Source organism: Lepidochelys kempii, chromosome 6, assembly GCF_965140265.1.
Source record: "Lepidochelys kempii isolate rLepKem1 chromosome 6, rLepKem1.hap2, whole genome shotgun sequence".
Taxonomy (NCBI): Eukaryota; Metazoa; Chordata; order Testudines; family Cheloniidae; genus Lepidochelys; species Lepidochelys kempii.
The window spans coordinates 104,023,587-104,041,593 of NC_133261.1; the positions used below are offsets into that span (position 1 = coordinate 104,023,587).

Sequence of the window (18,007 nt, forward strand, 5' to 3'; positions counted from 1 at the left end):
CAAATATCCTCTCCGAGTAGAGCTTTTATGTCAAGGACAGTAGTTCTCTTAGTAGCTTCACTGTAATATCAACATCCCTTCATTACCCTTTGCACGCAGTGGGGACCTGGTTGAAAAGCTGTCCTTGTATATAAATCTCCCCACTGTATTTTCCACTGCAAGCATCCGATGAAGTGAGCTGTAGCTCACCAAAGCTTCTGCTCAAATAATTTTTTTAGTCTCTGAGGTGCCACAAGTCCTCCTTTTCTTTTTGCGGATACAGACTAACAGGCTGCTACTCTGAAACCGGTACTTCTCCAGTGCTAGACGCCTCTTTCCCTCAGGTCCTATGTAAACATAAAGGTTTCCAGACTCCATCTGGTTCCAGTTACTCACTCAATACAAATACACCCACTTGAGGAATTTGCAGAAGGAGACTTACTGCCCTTGCATTGCCTTATAAAATCCTTTGCAAAGTGCTCTGCTGCCCCTGATATACCTGTCGGTCTACAAAATTGATTTCCCCCTTGCCAGAGATTAACAATTCCGGGCCCTTCTTCCTCATAGTCTGAGCCAAAGTTTACTACTAAAAATGGCTTTATTAACCGCATCCCCCCCCCCCCCTTGACCACCAAGGACTGCCTCTTCCTGAAATCCCCTGTTCGTATAAATACAGGAAGTAGAAAGAAGAGAGGCTAAAAGCAGTTTTCTCTCACTTCAGGACTTAGTCCACTGTCCCCCTGGTACTACTGAGGCAGAAACTGGTATTAAATCGCCTCCCCCGCCATCATCTTCCCGGCAATAAACCATCAGGATGCGGCGGCTTTGCCCAGGGATGGGAAGGGATTGCTGTCTGCACAAAGGAGATCTAACGCCATTCTGAAAGAGAAAGTCTCGCACAGTTCGCTGTAATGATGAAAACACCGGCCGAAGCGGAGGGGGCCTGGCGTCTCGCAGGGTAAGTCTCGAACCTTTAGCGACTGCAAGTTTTGAACACGAATTTTGCGTCGCTCGCTGCTTTTTTTTTTTTTTTTTTTTTTTTTGGACAAAGGGCTCGCGGCTCCCTTCAGAGGCAGCCGGGGCAGCTGTCAGCCGGGCTCACCCGGGCGCACTGCCCTTCCTTGAGCGCCCGGGTGCCTATGGAAACGAAACGCGAGGAAGTGATGTGCGGAGCAAAGGCAGGTATTTGGGGAGGGAAGCAAGAGGGTGAGCTGCCGCTGTAAAAAGCGTGCACCGGGGAGTCCCGTGCTTGTGCAGACAGGGCACATCTCTTCCAGCAGACTTGGTCTGAGTTCCCCGAAATGCTGAAACAATGAATCAGGGCCCAATTCTGCCACATGCCGCTCACTCCGGCTCTGATCCGGCTTTGCATTTTCGTGCACGCTTAACCGTAAGCACCTCCGCAGGCCCCCGACTCCAGCGAGACGCCGGGCAAGGGAAAGTTAGGGCCACCCTCGGGTGCTTTCCTGGCCGGGCGGCAGCCTGCTCCACGCCTGGCAGGATCAAGCCCGAAGAGGAGGTAAGCAAGCTGGTCTTCGGATATGGAAGAAGTCCAATTTCAAGGGCCGATTGGCAGCCACCCAAGTATCCGCTCTGTTGAAAAGTCCCCGCTGAAGCTGGGCATTCCTGTTTCCTTTGCAAAACAATCAGGGGGAAATGACATAACTGCTGCCCCCTCCGGTTACCCAAAGGGAAACCCATAACGTCCCAGGTATTGTGAGGGCCTCTTATCGGGCTGAGACACTCCTTTACTGTTTCCCATCGCCAAAGGCTCCCGGATATCCCGGTGATGCGGGTGGTAGAAGAATCGGGATGGGGACAGCCAAGGAAGGGCTACAAATACGTTTGCATTATCAAACAGCAGACCCTTGTTCCATTGTGTGACCCGAGAAGCGAGGGGAATTGCCCTTAATGTCACCAACAGTGGCTTGCGGCCAAAGGGATACAAAGATGTGTGTACACGTGGACAGGAGGTTTGGGGGAACGCTGCTCTTGAAGTATCGCTGTGATTTTAAGCATTGTGGGTATATCCCGGCTCCAGATACTTCAGGCTGGATTATGCAACCTTTATTCACATGGATGAACACTTTTACTCCCACTTAAACTGGTAGATTCATTCATGTAGGGAAGTGATCACTAAGTGAGCCAGGGCTCCACACTCTGGCCCTTAGAGCTGGTTGAATGATTTTTCTTTAACCGTGGTATCTTGCCTTTGCAATATTAAAACGTTTCCCCAATTGATATGAGCAAGGTTTGTTTCCGTTCCAGATTTCACTTTTCATATTACTTTGTTCAACTTAATGCTAAACAATAAAGGACAAGGTTTACACAGTAACAAGATACAAAGCAAATAGACTGGTTATTCAGATGATCAGTGGAGACCCAAAAGGGCAACTTATTAGATGCTGTTGTAAAGGAATAAATATGCATTTTGTAGATATTTCCTGCATCCATGATAGTTAAGGTGCCAGCTATCGAGAAATGAGATGAATTAGGCTCTTTATCTCTTTCTCAGCTCAGCTGAAAGGATCCACGTTTGCATAGCAGAAAGATTTGCTTTCAGTTTAGAGTTTCATGGGGAAGTAAACACATCACAGAACAGTGATTTGGAGCGTAATAAAGATGCTTTCAGGGATAATGCAAAGTAAATGTGTTCCCCTATCTTGTTCAGATACTAGCATTGGTTAGATTTATTAGGAACACATTTGATTTTCCTTTTTTTTCAACGTACAGTCTCCCCTTCTTATCAATAAATCCCAACTTGTAGACAGTAACTTCCATATTAGGAAATTCCTGGTATCACTAACTCTTCCGATTTGTCACACAATTCCTGAAGACCTGTAATGTGATATTTATAATATATAATTTGCGGCCTCTTGCCTTACACACTACAGAATTAAGAACTTGTACGTGTGGTGCCCAACTCATTTCCTATTACAACCACATGGAATAGAGCAGGGGTCGGCAACCTTTCAGAATTGGTGTGCCGAGTCTTCATTTATTCACTCTAATTTAAGGTTTCACGTGCCAGTAATAATAATCCATCTGATCCATGCTGAGCTGTGCCCCCTTTGGCCCTGTCTGCACCCCTCACTGCCCCAGGCTGGGGCCAGAGGGCCACAGCTGGGGGCGGCTGCAGAGCCCCAGGCCAGCAGCAGAGCCCCCGGGACCGGTGGCCGTGACCCGGGGCTGGCAGCAGGCTGAGCGGGGCCAGTGGATGGAACCCTGGCTGGCAGGGAGCCGGCAGACAATACCCAGGCCGGCAGCGGAGCCCCCCGGACTGGTGGCCAGGACCCGGGCAGTGTGAGTGCCACTGAAAATCAGCTCGTGTGCCGCCTTTGGCATGCGTGCCATAGGTTGCCTACCCCTGGAATAGAGCATAGAAATCACAAAATGTTTATGGAAAATATTAAAAAGCTGCATTTTACATTTTTCAAAACAACTTTAATATGATGGAAGACGAGTTTCTGGTGAAGGATAGGGACCTGATTTTTAAAATTCTGTGCATAAAGAAATGCATATGCAATTGACCAAACAATCTTCTTAATTGCATATACCAATGCAGTACATGAGTCTGCAGGTGGCTGGCTAAATCCATAGTAGGCCAGTCATATGCAGAACGTCTGTGTACAATTACAGTATCTGTGTGAATATGGAACACACACAAGAGCACTTGCAATTTACAAAGTATCAGTCCCTAGAAATGGCATCAGAATCAGCCCTGTGTAATCTAAATCAGTAAATATAGACATTTTTCCAGAAATGTGAGAGAGATGCTGAAGGGATTACTGGTCCAGAGACTGGATTAATAGGTCCTTAGAGAGATGTCTGGGGAGAAGGGTAGCTAGGAGCTGCATAGCAGCCAACCTAATCAAAGTCTTTAAGAAAGGGATACAGGAGGAACCAGGAAATTATACACCAGTAAATCTGACCTAGAGTCAGGCAAGTTCCTAGGAAAATTAACAAGTGATGAGATCACAAAACATCTGGAGAAATGTGAGCTGATCAAAACTAGGGAGCATGGTTTCATAAAAAGTTACATGCTTTGACTCCAACATCTGGCAAATTTCTGGAGGAGATAATGAAGAGAGCAGACAAGAGCTAAGTGAGAAACATAACGTGCAGTACTTGCATATTAAATCGTCATTTTGGAAAATAGATAGATGGGGACTTGGAATGAGTTATGGAGGTTTTCACTTATGGGTCACCAATCTGCATCCAGTTTAGTTCTCCAATGACTCAGTTTTCTGTGTGAGATGAATTGATGGTCTCAGTCCACTTCTTCGTGACAATTGGCCCTGGCACAAAACACACCATCACAACCAGCACTAACTTTGTACCCATGTGGCCAAGAACTGAATGATCTGGAAACTGAATTACCTTCATAGTTTCATAGATTTTAAGGTCAGAAGGGAGCATTATGATCATCTAATCTGACTTGCTGCATAACACAGGCCAAAGAACCTCACCCAGTAATTTCTGCATCAAGGCCATAATTTCTGTTTGAGCTATAACTTTTAGAAGGATTGTCTCATCAGGTCAAGCTGAGACACGTTGCAAAGGAGGACTGAAAAAGCCATCAATGGTGCTGCCTGGGCTGTGTGTGTTGTGTAATTAAACAAAGATCTAATCTCTAGGACCATCAGTATGGCACATCTCACCAGCACTAAAAAACAGAAGTAATATGTATTTTAAAAAACCCTCAGCAGTCCTCAATTCACCAGGGTCCTGATCCAAAGCTCACTGAAGTCCATGGAAAGATTCCTATTAACTCCAGTGAGCTTTGGACCAGGCCCAAAGTTCCACTTAGTAAGCTAGTACTCAAGTATCCAACTACCACATGCGATGCATCTTCTCGGAATGGAGAAGGAAGGAACTGGTCTGATGGTTACAGATAAATTGCTATGGTAAAATGTTATAAGTCATGGTGGAGAAAGGGGGCAAGCAAGCAGTGCCTAGATTAATGTTTTCCATTCTGATTGTAAATGACTCATAGCGGTAGTGGGCAACCTGCAGGGACATGCTGGCTGCCACTTCCCGCAGCTCCCATTGGCTGGGAACAGAGAACTGCGGCCACAGGGAGCTGCGGGCGGCTGTGCCTGCAGACAGTCAATGTAAATAAACTCTCTTGCAGCCCGCCAGTGGATTACCCTGATGGGCCGCGTGCGGCCAGCACGTTCCTGCAGGTTGCCTACCACTGATTTATAGGAGAGAAAATAGCACCACCGAGACTTATGTGTTAGTACGTAAGACCAAACTTAGAAGATTGCTATAAAGATGGAAAGAAGAGATGATATCAAAATATATCTGCCATGGATGGTTAAGAGTTTGGACAGGAAATGCCTCATGAAGTTAATTTTAGATAAACACAAAGCATATCTGCATCTGTGTCACTGCAGCTTGTGATCTTATCAGGTGTCACAAGCTAAGCAGGGGTGTCTCTGGTCAGTATTTGGGAAGTGATGCTGGAGGGAGTCCTGCCTCTGACTCAGTGTTGAAGCGATGCCTCAGCATGGTACTAACTAGGGGACCCTGTGAGACTAGATGGTCTGTCTTTGAGAAGATGAACAGAACTGAGCTCCTGATGGCCACTGCGTGGCTCCTGAGGGCCCAGTATTTCTGTTCACAAAATTGGGGGGCATTAACCTAAGCTTCCTGTGCACATTCTAGTTCAACTAATTACATTCTGCTTATCGAAATTTCCACTGCCGAATTAACTAAATATAGCATTCTTCACTTCCTGGCCTAAATTGCTGGGTGCTGTTTAACAGTTTTTGCGCTCCACCCAGAAGTCAGGCAATGGTGGGTGAAATAATGTAGGTGTGTGTGTGTGTACGTATACTGAAAAGGAGTACTTGTGGCACCTTAGAGACTAACCAATTTATTTGAGCATAAACTTTCGTGAGCTACAGCTCATTTCATCGGATGCATCCGATGAAGTGAGGTGTAGCTCACGAAAGCTTATGCTCAAATAAATTGGTTAGTCTCTAAGGTGCCACAAGTACTCCTTTTCTTTTTTTGAATACAGACTAACACGGCTGTTACTCTGAAACCTGTACGTATACTGATGTTACATGTATGTGGAATCTTTAGTGGTGTAGTGTGAGGTAAAGCTTTAAACAGCATGAGTTTCAGATGGTGGCATTGTTTATCAGTGTGCATTATTCATCATGCCATTGTGCATTTTGTGTTGATACATGCCAGGTGTTTTACAGAAAATCTATTTTATATAGTTTTTACCTATTATATAGAAACTTTGTTTGTGTCCCTCGACTAGTAAAGCCAGGTGGCTTAGTTTCCCAGAATCCAATCATAAAGATGTTGAGGGAGCCATAAAGATCTCTTAAAAACTACCTGAAATATATACATCAAGATGTCTCTCTTTTAAGGTCTTAATATCTGAAGACTACCCATTGGAAAGTGGGGAATGTCCACTTTCCAATGGCACAGCATTTCCCATTTAGATTTCTAGAGAATGGTGAGTTATTGGACCTGAACCTGAAACTAAAACTAAATATTGTCCAATCTCAGCTTTGGACTAGGGCAGTCAATTAATCGCAGTTAACTCATGCAATTAGCGCAAAACAAATGAACTAGATTTAAAAAAAATAGTCGCGATTAATTGCAGTCCCAAACAGGTGTTTTCATGGCACTGTTATAGCCAGTGTTGCAAGATATTTATGTGCCAGATTTGCAAAACATTCGAATGCCCTTTCATGTTTCGACCACCATTCCAGAGGACATACTTCCATGCTGATGATGCTCATTAAAAAAATAATGCATTAAGCAAGTTTGTGATTGAACTCCTTGGGGGAGAATGGTATGTCTCCTGCTCCATGGTTTTACCTGCATTCTGCCACCTATTTCATGTTATGGCAGTCTCGGATAATGACCCAGCATACGTTGTTCAATTTAAGAACACTTTCACTGCAGATTTGACAAAACGCAAAGAAGGTACCAATATAAGATTTCTAAAGATAGCCACAGCACTTGAGCCAAGGTTTACAAATCTGAAGTGTCTTCCAAAATCTGAGAGGGACAAGGTGTGGAATATGCTGTCAGAATTAAAAGAGCAACGCTCCAATGCAGAAACTACAGAACCCGAAGCACCAAAAAAAGAAAATCTGCCTTCTGTTGGTGACATCTAACTCAGATGATGCAAATGAAGGTGTGTCACTCCGCACTGCTTTGGATCGTTATCAAGCAGAACCCGCCTGTTCTCACTTTCAGGCAGGGCCGGCTCTAGGTTTTTTGCCACCGCAAGCAAAAAATTTGCCGCTCCGAGAGCGCAACTGCCCAAGCAACACAACAAAAAAAGGCTGGCGGGAATGCCGCCCCTGGAATTGTGCTGCCCCAATCAGGTGCTTGCTTTGCTGGTGTCTAGAGCCGGTCCTGCTTTCAGGTAACCTTGTAAATAAGAAGCGGGCAGCAGTATCTCCCGTAAATGTAAACAAACTTGTTTGTCTTTGTGATTGGCTGAACAAGAAGTAGGACTGAGTGGACTTGTAGGCTCTAAAGTTTTACATTGTTTTGTTTTTGAGTGCAGTTATGTTAAAAAAATCTATATTTTTAAATGGCACTTTCATGATAAAGAGATTGCGCTACAGTACCTGTATGAGGTGAATTGAAAACCACTATTTCTTTGATCTTTTTTACAGTGCAAATATTTGTAATCAAAAATAAGTGAGCACTGTACACATTGTATTCCGGGTTGTAATTGAAATCAATCTATTTGAAAATTGTAGAAAAAATCCACAATATTTATAATAAATTTATAATAAATAATTCATATAATAATTGGTATTCAGCTATTGTTTAATAGTGCAATTAAAACTGCAATTAATCATGACTATATTTTTAATCTCACAATTAATTGTGATTTTTATTTAATCATTTGACAGCCCTACTTTGGACCAATGTAATTTTGGAAGTGGAGAGAGGAGGAATTCTGGATGTGGGGGGCAGGAGGAACTATTTCTCTGGCCGGCTAGTTAAAAAGAAAAGGCAGCTCTTTGAACCTGCTCTGGGATTTGGAACGTTAAACTAAATCCTGGTGCAGATGGATCAGTGGGGAGAATGTAAGTGAGGTCATCAAAGGTGCATGATATATGTAGTTTATCACAATTCCACAATTTATCATGTAGATATCACCTTCATGTAGGGAGGTGTGTACGTCTGTTTGTGTAGCACTTTGTGAGCCTTGATGGATGACTGGTACTGTGGAAATATAAAATGTTGTCATGAGATTTAGGAGAAAATATATATTTAGCAAGAATCCTCTAAGCCACCTTGGGCAATTAGGAGTCACTTCCGTGAAATCCCTAGTGCAAGGTAGTGTTGCAGTCAAAAAAGAAATTGCCCCAAGTCAGCAGTAATGATTCTACTATTTTCAGAGATGTTTAGATCAGAGTTAGTAAGCTGTACCCAATGTGGGGCTCCAGGAAAAAGGACACTGAAGAACTAGCACAGGTTCAGAGGAAGGACTGAGTCAGGAATAATTAGGACACGCAGAGGTCAATCCATTGAGAAAATACAGTTAAGATCCAATATGCCTGAAGTTTTTAAGATGCTAAAGGAGCCAATGCAAAGACATGGATTTGCCTTTTGAATGCTCATGGACCAAAACCAAGAACACAGACAATGGAAAAAGAAAATATATGCATGTAAAGGAGTGAGCTTCAGGGTTATTGGAAGCAATCAATCCAGAGACATGTTAAAACAAATGGAACAGGTACTACAATAGAGGTTTCAGGGAGAGGGGTATGGTCTGAGCATTGGTCTGAGAACCAGGAACTCATCCATTCTAATCCTAATGCTGACACTAACTCCCTAGCTGATATTGGAGAAGTCATTTAAGCCAACATTTTCAAACTTGGGTAACTAAAGTTAGGTACTCAGTTAATTCCATGGTTAGGGCCAGATTCTCTCCTGGACCAAGATCTTCTTCCAAGATCCAAGAGCAAGCCAGTTTCTCCTCCCTGATTGTGCAATCACAGCACCTCTGGCCCCTGCCCCTAGGCACTAATTTAACTTACCATAGCTGACAAAAGGCCCTACAGGACCACATTCCAGATGAGAATTTGCAGCATGCCATCCACTTCCTCCTTCTCCCACCCTACCCGCTTACTGGCAGCTGACCGGGGGATGGTTGATATAGGAGATGTCTCTATCAGCTTTATACCTGCAGAGGGATTTCTCTTTACAGCAGGTGTGGCCAGATTCCAGCCATTTTGTGGCACCCAGGTTTAAGGGGAAGGGGCCTTGTCCTCCTGTATGCTGCACATTGGAGAGCTTTTCATGGTACTGAAATACAAATAAATAATAGACCCCTACGTAAGTGGGCTGATTTTCAGCAACAGTAAATACCTCTGAAAATCAGTTCCCCTTATTTAGGTGCTGTTTGATCTTAGCCTCTTTGTACCTCCCTTGTCCCAAATGTAAATAAAAATGGGATACTGACATCCAAAGAGCATTGTGAGGGTTCATTCGAGTTCAGAAAGAGCTTAGAAGATGAGAAGTGCTAAGCAATATTGTTATTTAAAATGATACCTTGAACAAGCAGAGTCTCCTTCATGCAGCAGTTCCTTCCATTAGCTTCTCAGGTGTTATATACACTAGTTAATCAGCAAGACCCATAGTGGAGATTCTGTTAACCTGCAATTCAATCTCTATTTTAGAACACACCAGTAATTCACTTCTGCGGGAGTATCAGGTGTACATTCCCCCGGTGGCACCTCCTTGTGGTCATGTCTGGGGAATAGCTCTCGACCAGCCTGATGCCCACTTGGGTCTTGTGTGGGGTAGACACCCCATGACATACCTTCGGTGTAAGGATGCCTTCTCCCCTGGAGTTGCCAAAGCTGGCCCCCAGGTCATCTCGCTCCGGCTCCAGGTCACCTACCATGAGAAAAGCAGTCCACTCTTCTCCTCCATGGTATCCTGAAACTTTTCTATCTAGACTTCTAAGTCTTGTGATGCCACTTCCAAGGCTGCTCTGCAGGTACTAACTTCTCTGGTAGCTTTTGCCCTTGCTCCACAGACTCTCCCCACACCCTTTCTCTAAGGGTCTGAGTTCCCACTGTATTTTGGTTTCCCTCCATCTTTGTCTCTGTATCCTTTAACTTTATCTGTAAGAGACTCTGTCTTTCAGTTTCTTCTCCCCCTCTGTCTTCACAACCTCCTTCTCTACTGCAGCTGTGCCCATGCTGTGGTCCACTAATCTTTTCTTCGGGCTCTTAGTTGGGACCCTGCCTTTCCCTGAGCTACAGTTCTATTGTTTGTAATGGCAATGCCCCTTCACATGTCCTCGCTCCCCACAGGAAAAACAGATGCTGGCCATCCCCCCGGCTCCTGCTATCTCAACAGGTTGGACGCCCTGGATTTTCCTGCATTCCCTCCTTTAGGGTAGGACTTCTTATCTCTGTACTGGCAGGGGCACTCTCTTCTAAGGCGTAACATTGCCTTGGCCGAACTTCTGGCCTCCTGGCCCCAGAACTTCCTTTCCACTCCTGACCCCTAAGGCCCCTACTCATTTCCTGCAGGATCCTGAATAAATATTCCTGCTCCTCTGCCAACTTCACCGACTAACCCTGTAAGTACACCTGGGCCTCCCATTGTCTCTGCTGCTTTTCCACGACCTGTCTGAGTACAGTCTGGATCCCGCTCTGCTGTTTATTGGCCGCCTTCAGCGAGAGCAGTAACTCTGGGGTCCACTTGGGGAGGGTGCACTTGCCTTCAGCAAAGAAGGCCTCTGCACACAGCAGCTCCATTGTCCCTGCACTTCTTCTCTACTACAGCCTCTCCCACTCCACTTGTATTGGGGTGATCGTCTGCCTGCAATTTGACAGGGAGCTCCCTACTCACTGCTATGGTGCCTCCTTGTGGCCACAGCTGGGGAATAGCCCTCGACCCGTCTGACGTCCATTCAGGCCTTGTGGCACGTAGACACCCCTTCACAAGGAGGTTTAATGTAAAGCTGATGAGATCAAGACACCTCTGTTTGTTTTCTCAATTTCTTTCCTGCAAGGTGGAGGGGTGAGGAGTGTGTTGGACAACAACCAGTTTTTTCCTTCCTGGGTAGTTTTTGGCCAATATGTTTGGTTTGGAAGGGATTTGAGCCTCCTTTATCATGTATTTTCACATGTAAAAGATGTTCAGCCGCTGATATCTGAATTGCCTTTTAATGCAGCTGGACATATGAGAACATGGCTATTAAAATTTGAGGCACAGCTGGTAACTGGGGGACTTAATATGTTGGATTTGCCAAACCAAAGCCGACTAACTCCCTTAGAATGCTGGTGAGGAAGAACTAGACTAGCAGCTGTGCTACTGGAACCTATAGGGCGTGGCAGAAAGCCCATGAAAGTTAGTGGAATGACTCCCATTGACTTCAGTGTACTTTGCCAGAAGCTAGGACTGGATGACAGGGGATGGATCACGCAATAATTGCCCTGTTCTGTTCATTCCCTCTGAAGCATCTGGCACTGGCCATTATTGGAAGACAGGATATTGGGCTAGGTGGACCATGGGTCTGACCCAGGATGGACGTTCTTATGTTCTTGTGAATTCTGCAGGCCTGGTTCAGGAGTCTAGCTCCAGAGCAAGGAGGATCAAAGTGTCTTCAGTCTCCCAGAGCTTTGAGCACCTGTATGAATGAATGGGATAGAGAGAGAGTGAGGGAATGTGCAGTAGTAGTCTAAAGTACAGATTTAGCCCCTCTCAGAGCTGAAATTTCAGCAAAAGCAGTAATACACTGTGACTCTGAACAGGAAGCTGCTTTTACTACCTAACTTTTCATGAAGTCATAGGAAACTGTGGTTTTTATAAGCTAGTGAAGTAATTTTATAGACTTTGAAATAAAGACAAAAGTAGTAAGAGGTCTTTGAGTTAATAGCCTTTTAAAACAGAGGTGTCTGTAGACAAAAATAGATTAAGGCCCTGATTCTGTAAGATTAATAATGTGCATTTATAGAGCACTTTCCATCCTGCAGGCTCCCAAAGCACTCCATGAACATATGAACACAGCACTGTTTACATGCAGCCACCTCTGGGGTGGAGAGCAACAACCAAGTGTTACATAGCATGCTGTACAAGTCTGAGGAGAAGAAAGTTTGATTAAAGACACAGGGGAAAAACCATGTGGCATTTATTTTTTAGACAGGAGAATCAAGACTTTGTCCATCAAACCCTATCCAGACCCTACATGCATACGCTGTAGATTGCATCTTCCTCTGACAGCTGTGCCAAGTTGCAACTTTCAGGGTTGAAACCTCAGGAGGGAGGGTAGGTAGTTTAAGCTCAACTTTTGCACTATTAAACCACCCCGTAGTACTCGGGGACACATAGACCATGCAAAGATGGTTGGGAAATCTACTGGCCAGTGAGAGAGACAGGCAACAATGCTGTAACACATGCTGAGTGGCTGGCCGATATCAGCTGACTGGCTCATAGGGCTGGGGCTGTGGGGCTATAAAATTGCAGTGTAGACATTCAGGCTCAGGCTGGAGTCTGGTGCTGGGACCCCAGGGGTGGGAGGGTCCCAGAGCCCAGTCTCCAGGCTCCAGCCTGAGTCCAGATGTCTAAACTGCAATTTTATAGCCTCAAAGCCAGAGCCCCACAAGCCCGAGTCAGCTGACATGGGCCAGCCACAGGCGTTTGAGTGCAGTGTAGCCATACCTGAGTTGCTAAGGAAGGCACTTACTACTATCCTCTAATTTTTGCATAGAGCCTAATTTCCTGCCTATCTCCCCTCACAGAATCGTGCCGGGCAGCACGGATGCTACCTAAAAAAACCTGAGAACACTTGAAACCAATGGGCCGGATCCTTGCCTCACTTAGACAATGATTCAGCGGAACACTTACGCACCTGCCTATTTATAACTGCCTCATTGAATTGGAGCCTTACACTGGTTTGAATCCAGGGTAGCTCTGCTGAAGTCAGGAGAGTTCCATGGGTAGAGGTGAGGTTAGAATCCGGCCCGGTATGTGCTGTGCGCACTTTACAACGAGAATGCTCTTTAATCTGGTATTTTCCACTGTGAAGTAAAAATGTGGGTTTTATATTTTTGTCACAAAACAGCAGTGCAAGCAGCTGTGGTCAAGCAAACTGCACAGTTTAAGCTCTGGAAATGTTGCGAAGCTTCAAGCTTCACCAGATGTGGTTACTGCTGTAGCCATAAGCACATTTTTTCTGTCCATCTGCTACCTTTCCGACTTACCTAAACAATTCCAACTCACCCCAGACGCTCGGTCTTTAAATCAATATGAACTCTGAGTTGGGGATAGAGGGTGCTGGCATTTCCTTAAAGATTCCATGTGGTGAAGGTTAACACTTAAAGTGATTTGCTCTGCTTTGATCATTACCAAAAATAGTATAAGTCAAATCTTTCCGTGAATGAAAATGATTACTTGAGCGGGAAGAGATTAGCAGATGTGAGCGCTGCATAGCTGATTTGTGCTAGTCACATTTTCCTCATGCAAGCCAGGCAGTACTAGGGCATGTAGCTTGTTTAGATGTATATCAGCGTGCCTTTCCCGATCTTTTGGCATTTTTGCTAAACACAGAATGTATTTGTGCTGGGCAAAACACAGTGGGAAGCGGAAAACCTGGAGTGCAGATACTGACCTGGCCTGATTTGAAGCCCAGTCAGGGGAGAACACCCTCTGCTGGTCAGGGACAAGTACCTCGTCTTCAGCCTCCTGGCAATTAGGATAACCACCCTGGCTCTGGGCAAGTCACAGCTACAGCCTGGGAAGGGCCCAGATGAAACCTAACGTTTTGGCATTGGTGAGGCCTCATCTGGAGTACTGTGTCCAGTTTTGGGCCCCACACTACAAGAAGGATGTGGAAAAATTGGAAAGAGTCCAGCGGAGGGCAACAAAAATTATTAGGGGGCTGGAGCACATGATTTATGAGGAGAGGCTGAGGGAACTGGGATTATTTTGTCTGCAGAAGAGAAGAATGAGGGGGGATTTGATAGCTGCTTTCAAGTTCCTGAAAGGGTGTTCCTAAGAGGATGGATCTAGGCTGTTCTCAGTGGTAGGAGATGACAGAACAAGGAGTAATGGTCTCAAGTTGCAGTGGAGGAGGTTTAGGTTGGATATTAGGAAACACTATTTCAGTAGGAGGGTGGTGAAGCATTGAATGGGTTATCTAGTGAGGTGGTGGAATCTCCTTCCTTAGAGGTTTTTAAGGTCAGGCTTGACAAAGCCCTGGCTGGGATGATTTAGTCAGGGATTGGTCCTACTTTGAGCAGGGGGTTGAACTAGATGATCTCCTGAGGTCCCTTCCAACCCTGATATTCTATGATTCTATGATTCTAGCCAGAGCGGTTGGCCCCCAGCCGTAGTACCAAGAGGGGGTAATATGGACTTAGATGCCAGACCCCTCCCACAGGCAATGCAATCCTCAGATGAGAGAATGGGCCCAGACCATAACATGGTGACCTGTTTCTCGTGTGGGCAACCAGGACACATCTGAAGAGAATGCTCCCTTATGAACTGTAAGTACGCCAAGGTGTGGACAAGCGAAAGCACAGCTCAGAAGAACGGACTCCCCAAAATAATAGTCCCCATATAGACCAATGGGGTGAAAGAGCCAGGTCTGTTGGATGTAGTCAGACCTTGGTGCAGACTCCCTTGGTCAGGCAGAAAGAACTCCAGGTGAGACAATCTTCCTCCAGGGCACTCATGGGGATGTGAAGGCCCACCATAGCAGATGACTACATTTAACTGCCCTTCTGGTAGCTCTGTCCTCCATATTGGCTATCTTGTTATTATTGGTCAGAAGGGGTGTTAATTTTGGGAGATTATCTGTGAGTAGGAAAACTGGAGACCAGGGCCGCTGACCCAGTCCCAGTGCCTGGGGCAGATCTGAGACTGGAGGGGCTAGCCAGGTTAAGAGAACTAGGGAACCCCTTTGAGGGGAGTTTGAGGTCCCCGGGACAACCATCCAGGTCACAGATAGGATTGGTCACTGGGGAATTGCCATTGCCAGGTTTAGAAGCTCTGACTCATGACAGATTTTGTCCGTGAACAAAAGGTGAGCTGGGCCTACGATTAAATTGCTTCTGGGAATGATGAGGTGACACAACCCCAACACGTGAGACAGTGCCCCACTTTATACTCCTGAGAGAATGCCTATACTGCATCAATTACTGGTACCCTGGATATACCAGCTAGCACATGACATCCCTTGTGCTGGGTACTTAGACTGGGAGAATAGCTTGTCCCAAGCGTTGGCTCATTCTGACTGGCTGAGCTTCCCCCGGGAGGTCAGAAGAATAATGTGCCTCTTGTCCTGAGTGCCAATTAACCACCCCAGGGCTCCCTCAGTGCCACTTCCCCGAATGGAAACTCCCTTAGAACCAAATGGGATGGATATGGTGGATCCCCTGGAGAAAAGTGTGGTGGGATACCAATACAGTCTTGTAATGGTAGGCTATGCCACACAGTACCCAGAGGCCACCCCACTGCACTCTACAAAATGACAGCAGTCACCCCAGAACTTGTGGAACTCTTATCTCTGGTAGGGATCCCCTGAAAAATACTGGTGGGGTACAGAACCAACTTTACATCCCAGGTGATGCAGGAGCTATGCTCCCTATTGAAAATCAAATTACTAAAAACCTCCATATGTCATCCACAGCTGGACGGTTAGTTGAGAGATTCAACAAAACCATGAAGGAGATGTTAAAAAAACAAATAGGCTCCTCTTGTCCCAAGCATTGGGACCAGCTACTTTCTCCTCTTTTGTTTGCTATAAAGGAGACAGCACAAGCTTCCATTGGATTATCCCCCTTTGAACTATTATTTGGGGGACAGCCTCAAGGAATATTAGCCCCACTAGGGAAGGGCTGCAAGAGCAGGGCTCAAGGTACCCAACATAGCCAGGAACGTTATCTAACTCAGGAGCGCCGCAAGGAGCCAGGAGCTTTTGCTCGTGAAAATCTGTTGAGAGCCCAGCAAGCACAAGCACAAACATACACCCAGGTGAATGTCTACAGCCTTTCCAACTCAGGGGTACGGTGATCGCTTCCCAGCGCAAAACCCGAGTTGCTAGCCAGATGACAAGGACCTTTTGAAGGGGTTTGTCAGGTTGGCCTCATGGACTACAAGATCCACTTTCCTGGGAGGCAGAAAGAACCTAGGCTCTAACATGGGAACCTGCTTAAGCGTTGGAAAATCAGAGAGGGGATGTTAATAACTCTTACCTGCCAGAGCCAGAGCTGGGGCTCCAAGTACCCATTTCCCCAAGGCCATCACAGGTGCAGATAAGTGCCGAACTCCTGTCTGAGCAAAGAGCTCAGGTTTTACCCTTTATTGAGGCCTTCTCCAATGTAGCTTCCTCTGCACCAGGTCAGGCCCAGCTGATACACTGCCACATCGAGACAGTCCTGGGTCAGTGATATAGAGAGACCCCTTGGCCCTTATCACAGAAGATGTGGGAGACTGTTCAGGAGCAGATGCAGGCTACACTGGATCAAGGGTAGTCGAGGAGTTCCAAAGTGACTGGCCAAGTCCCATCACGCTTGTCCCAAAACTTGAAGGTTCAACACACTTCTGCATAGACTTCTGAAAAGTTAATGTGATTTTGACTTTTGATGGATACCCAATGCCACAAGTAGACAAACTTTTGGAACAGGTAGGGCCTGCCAGAACTTTAGAGCTTACAAAAGGGTATTGGCACATCCCCTTGTAACCCACATTGCAAGAAAAAGCAGCCTTCTCAACACCCTTCAGGCTCTTCCACTTCCAGACAATGCCCTTTGGCTTACACAGAGAAGCCGCAATATTTCAACGTTTAGTGGACAAGATACTCAGGCCTCATCAGCAATATGCTGCTGCATATTTGGATGACGTTATATACTGCGACCACCTGGAGCTGTTCTCCAGTCCTTGCCTGAAGCAGGTCTCACGGCCAATCTGGCCAAATGGAAACTAGCAAATAAATAAGTTATTTATCTTATCTGGGTTATAATGCAGGAAGAGGTCAATTTAATTTAGGCTGCTAGATAGCGTGCTGGCATTGGTAGTATGTCTCATTACTCAGACAAAGAAACAGATAAGACACTTCCTTGGGCTAGCTGGCTATTGCAGGCAATTTCTCTCTGGTTTCACTAGTATCACAGCCCCTCTGACAGACCTAATAAAAGGTGGGAGTCCAAAGAAGATCCATTGGAACAACAACTGTGAAAAGGCCTTCAACACTGTGAAAAACTGGTTGTACCAGGAGCCAGTCCTGTTCAATCTGGATTTCTCAAAAGAGTTCATTTTACAGATGGATGCCTCAGATGTAGGCCTTGGTGCTGTACTCTCACAGGAGGTGAATGGTGAGGAGCACCCAGTCATGTACCTGAGTATGAAGCTGTTCCCCAGGGAGAAGGCCCACTCTGTGACTGAAAAAGAGGCGCTAGCCATCAAATGGGCCGTGAGTCTCTTAGACATTATTTGCTGGGTAACCCTTTCCCCCTCATTAGGGGCCACATCTCCCTTCAGCAGCTCAAAAAAAGAAAGAGACAAACACCCATGCTATACAGTGCTCTCCAATCCTATAATGTTAGGGTAGAACATCATGCTGGAGCAAAACACAGCAATGTTGGACTTCTTTTCATGGGAAGTGGGGGAATCCAGATCAGCTTTGTGTGTGTGTGTGGGGGGGTGGTTGTCCAAGTGCTATCTTAGATAGTGGGGTATGTGTTGGGGCAGGTGCCCACCCTGGTCAGGGAGGAGTTAAAAAGCTTCTCTGCACACAGTCAGCCCCACCCCAGCACAACTGTGAGGCCTGTGGCACCTAGAGAGGGGTGGCTGCTTAAAAGGGAGGCTACAAGCCCACTAGGGGGTAGCACTCAGATAGAAGTGGAGTTAGAACCCAGAGGTCTGTGCCCTGTAGAGCTGGGGCTGCTTGTACAGAAAGCTGGTGGTGAGTCTCTGCCAGCTGGACTCTCCAGAGAGGTAGAGGGACCATCTTTACTTTACTTTACTTTTCATTAGTGCCCAGGGTACTGCTTCTCAGGTGCTTGGGAACCCA

The 18,007-nt window shown here is 45.9% G+C and overlaps 1 protein-coding gene across 2 annotated transcripts in view; it reads left to right on the plus strand.

Annotated features, from left to right (window-relative positions):
• The first annotated feature begins 689 nt into the window (after positions 1-689).
• RIN3 (Ras and Rab interactor 3) overlaps positions 690-18,007 on the plus strand; it is a 111,420-nt gene continuing 94,102 nt past the window's right edge. For both annotated transcript variants that reach the window (XM_073349502.1, XM_073349503.1), the window contains exon 1: positions 690-937. In XM_073349502.1, coding sequence (XP_073205603.1) covers positions 891-937 — 47 coding nt within the window. In that variant the 5' untranslated portion in view covers positions 690-890. The remainder of the gene's footprint in view (positions 938-18,007) is intronic.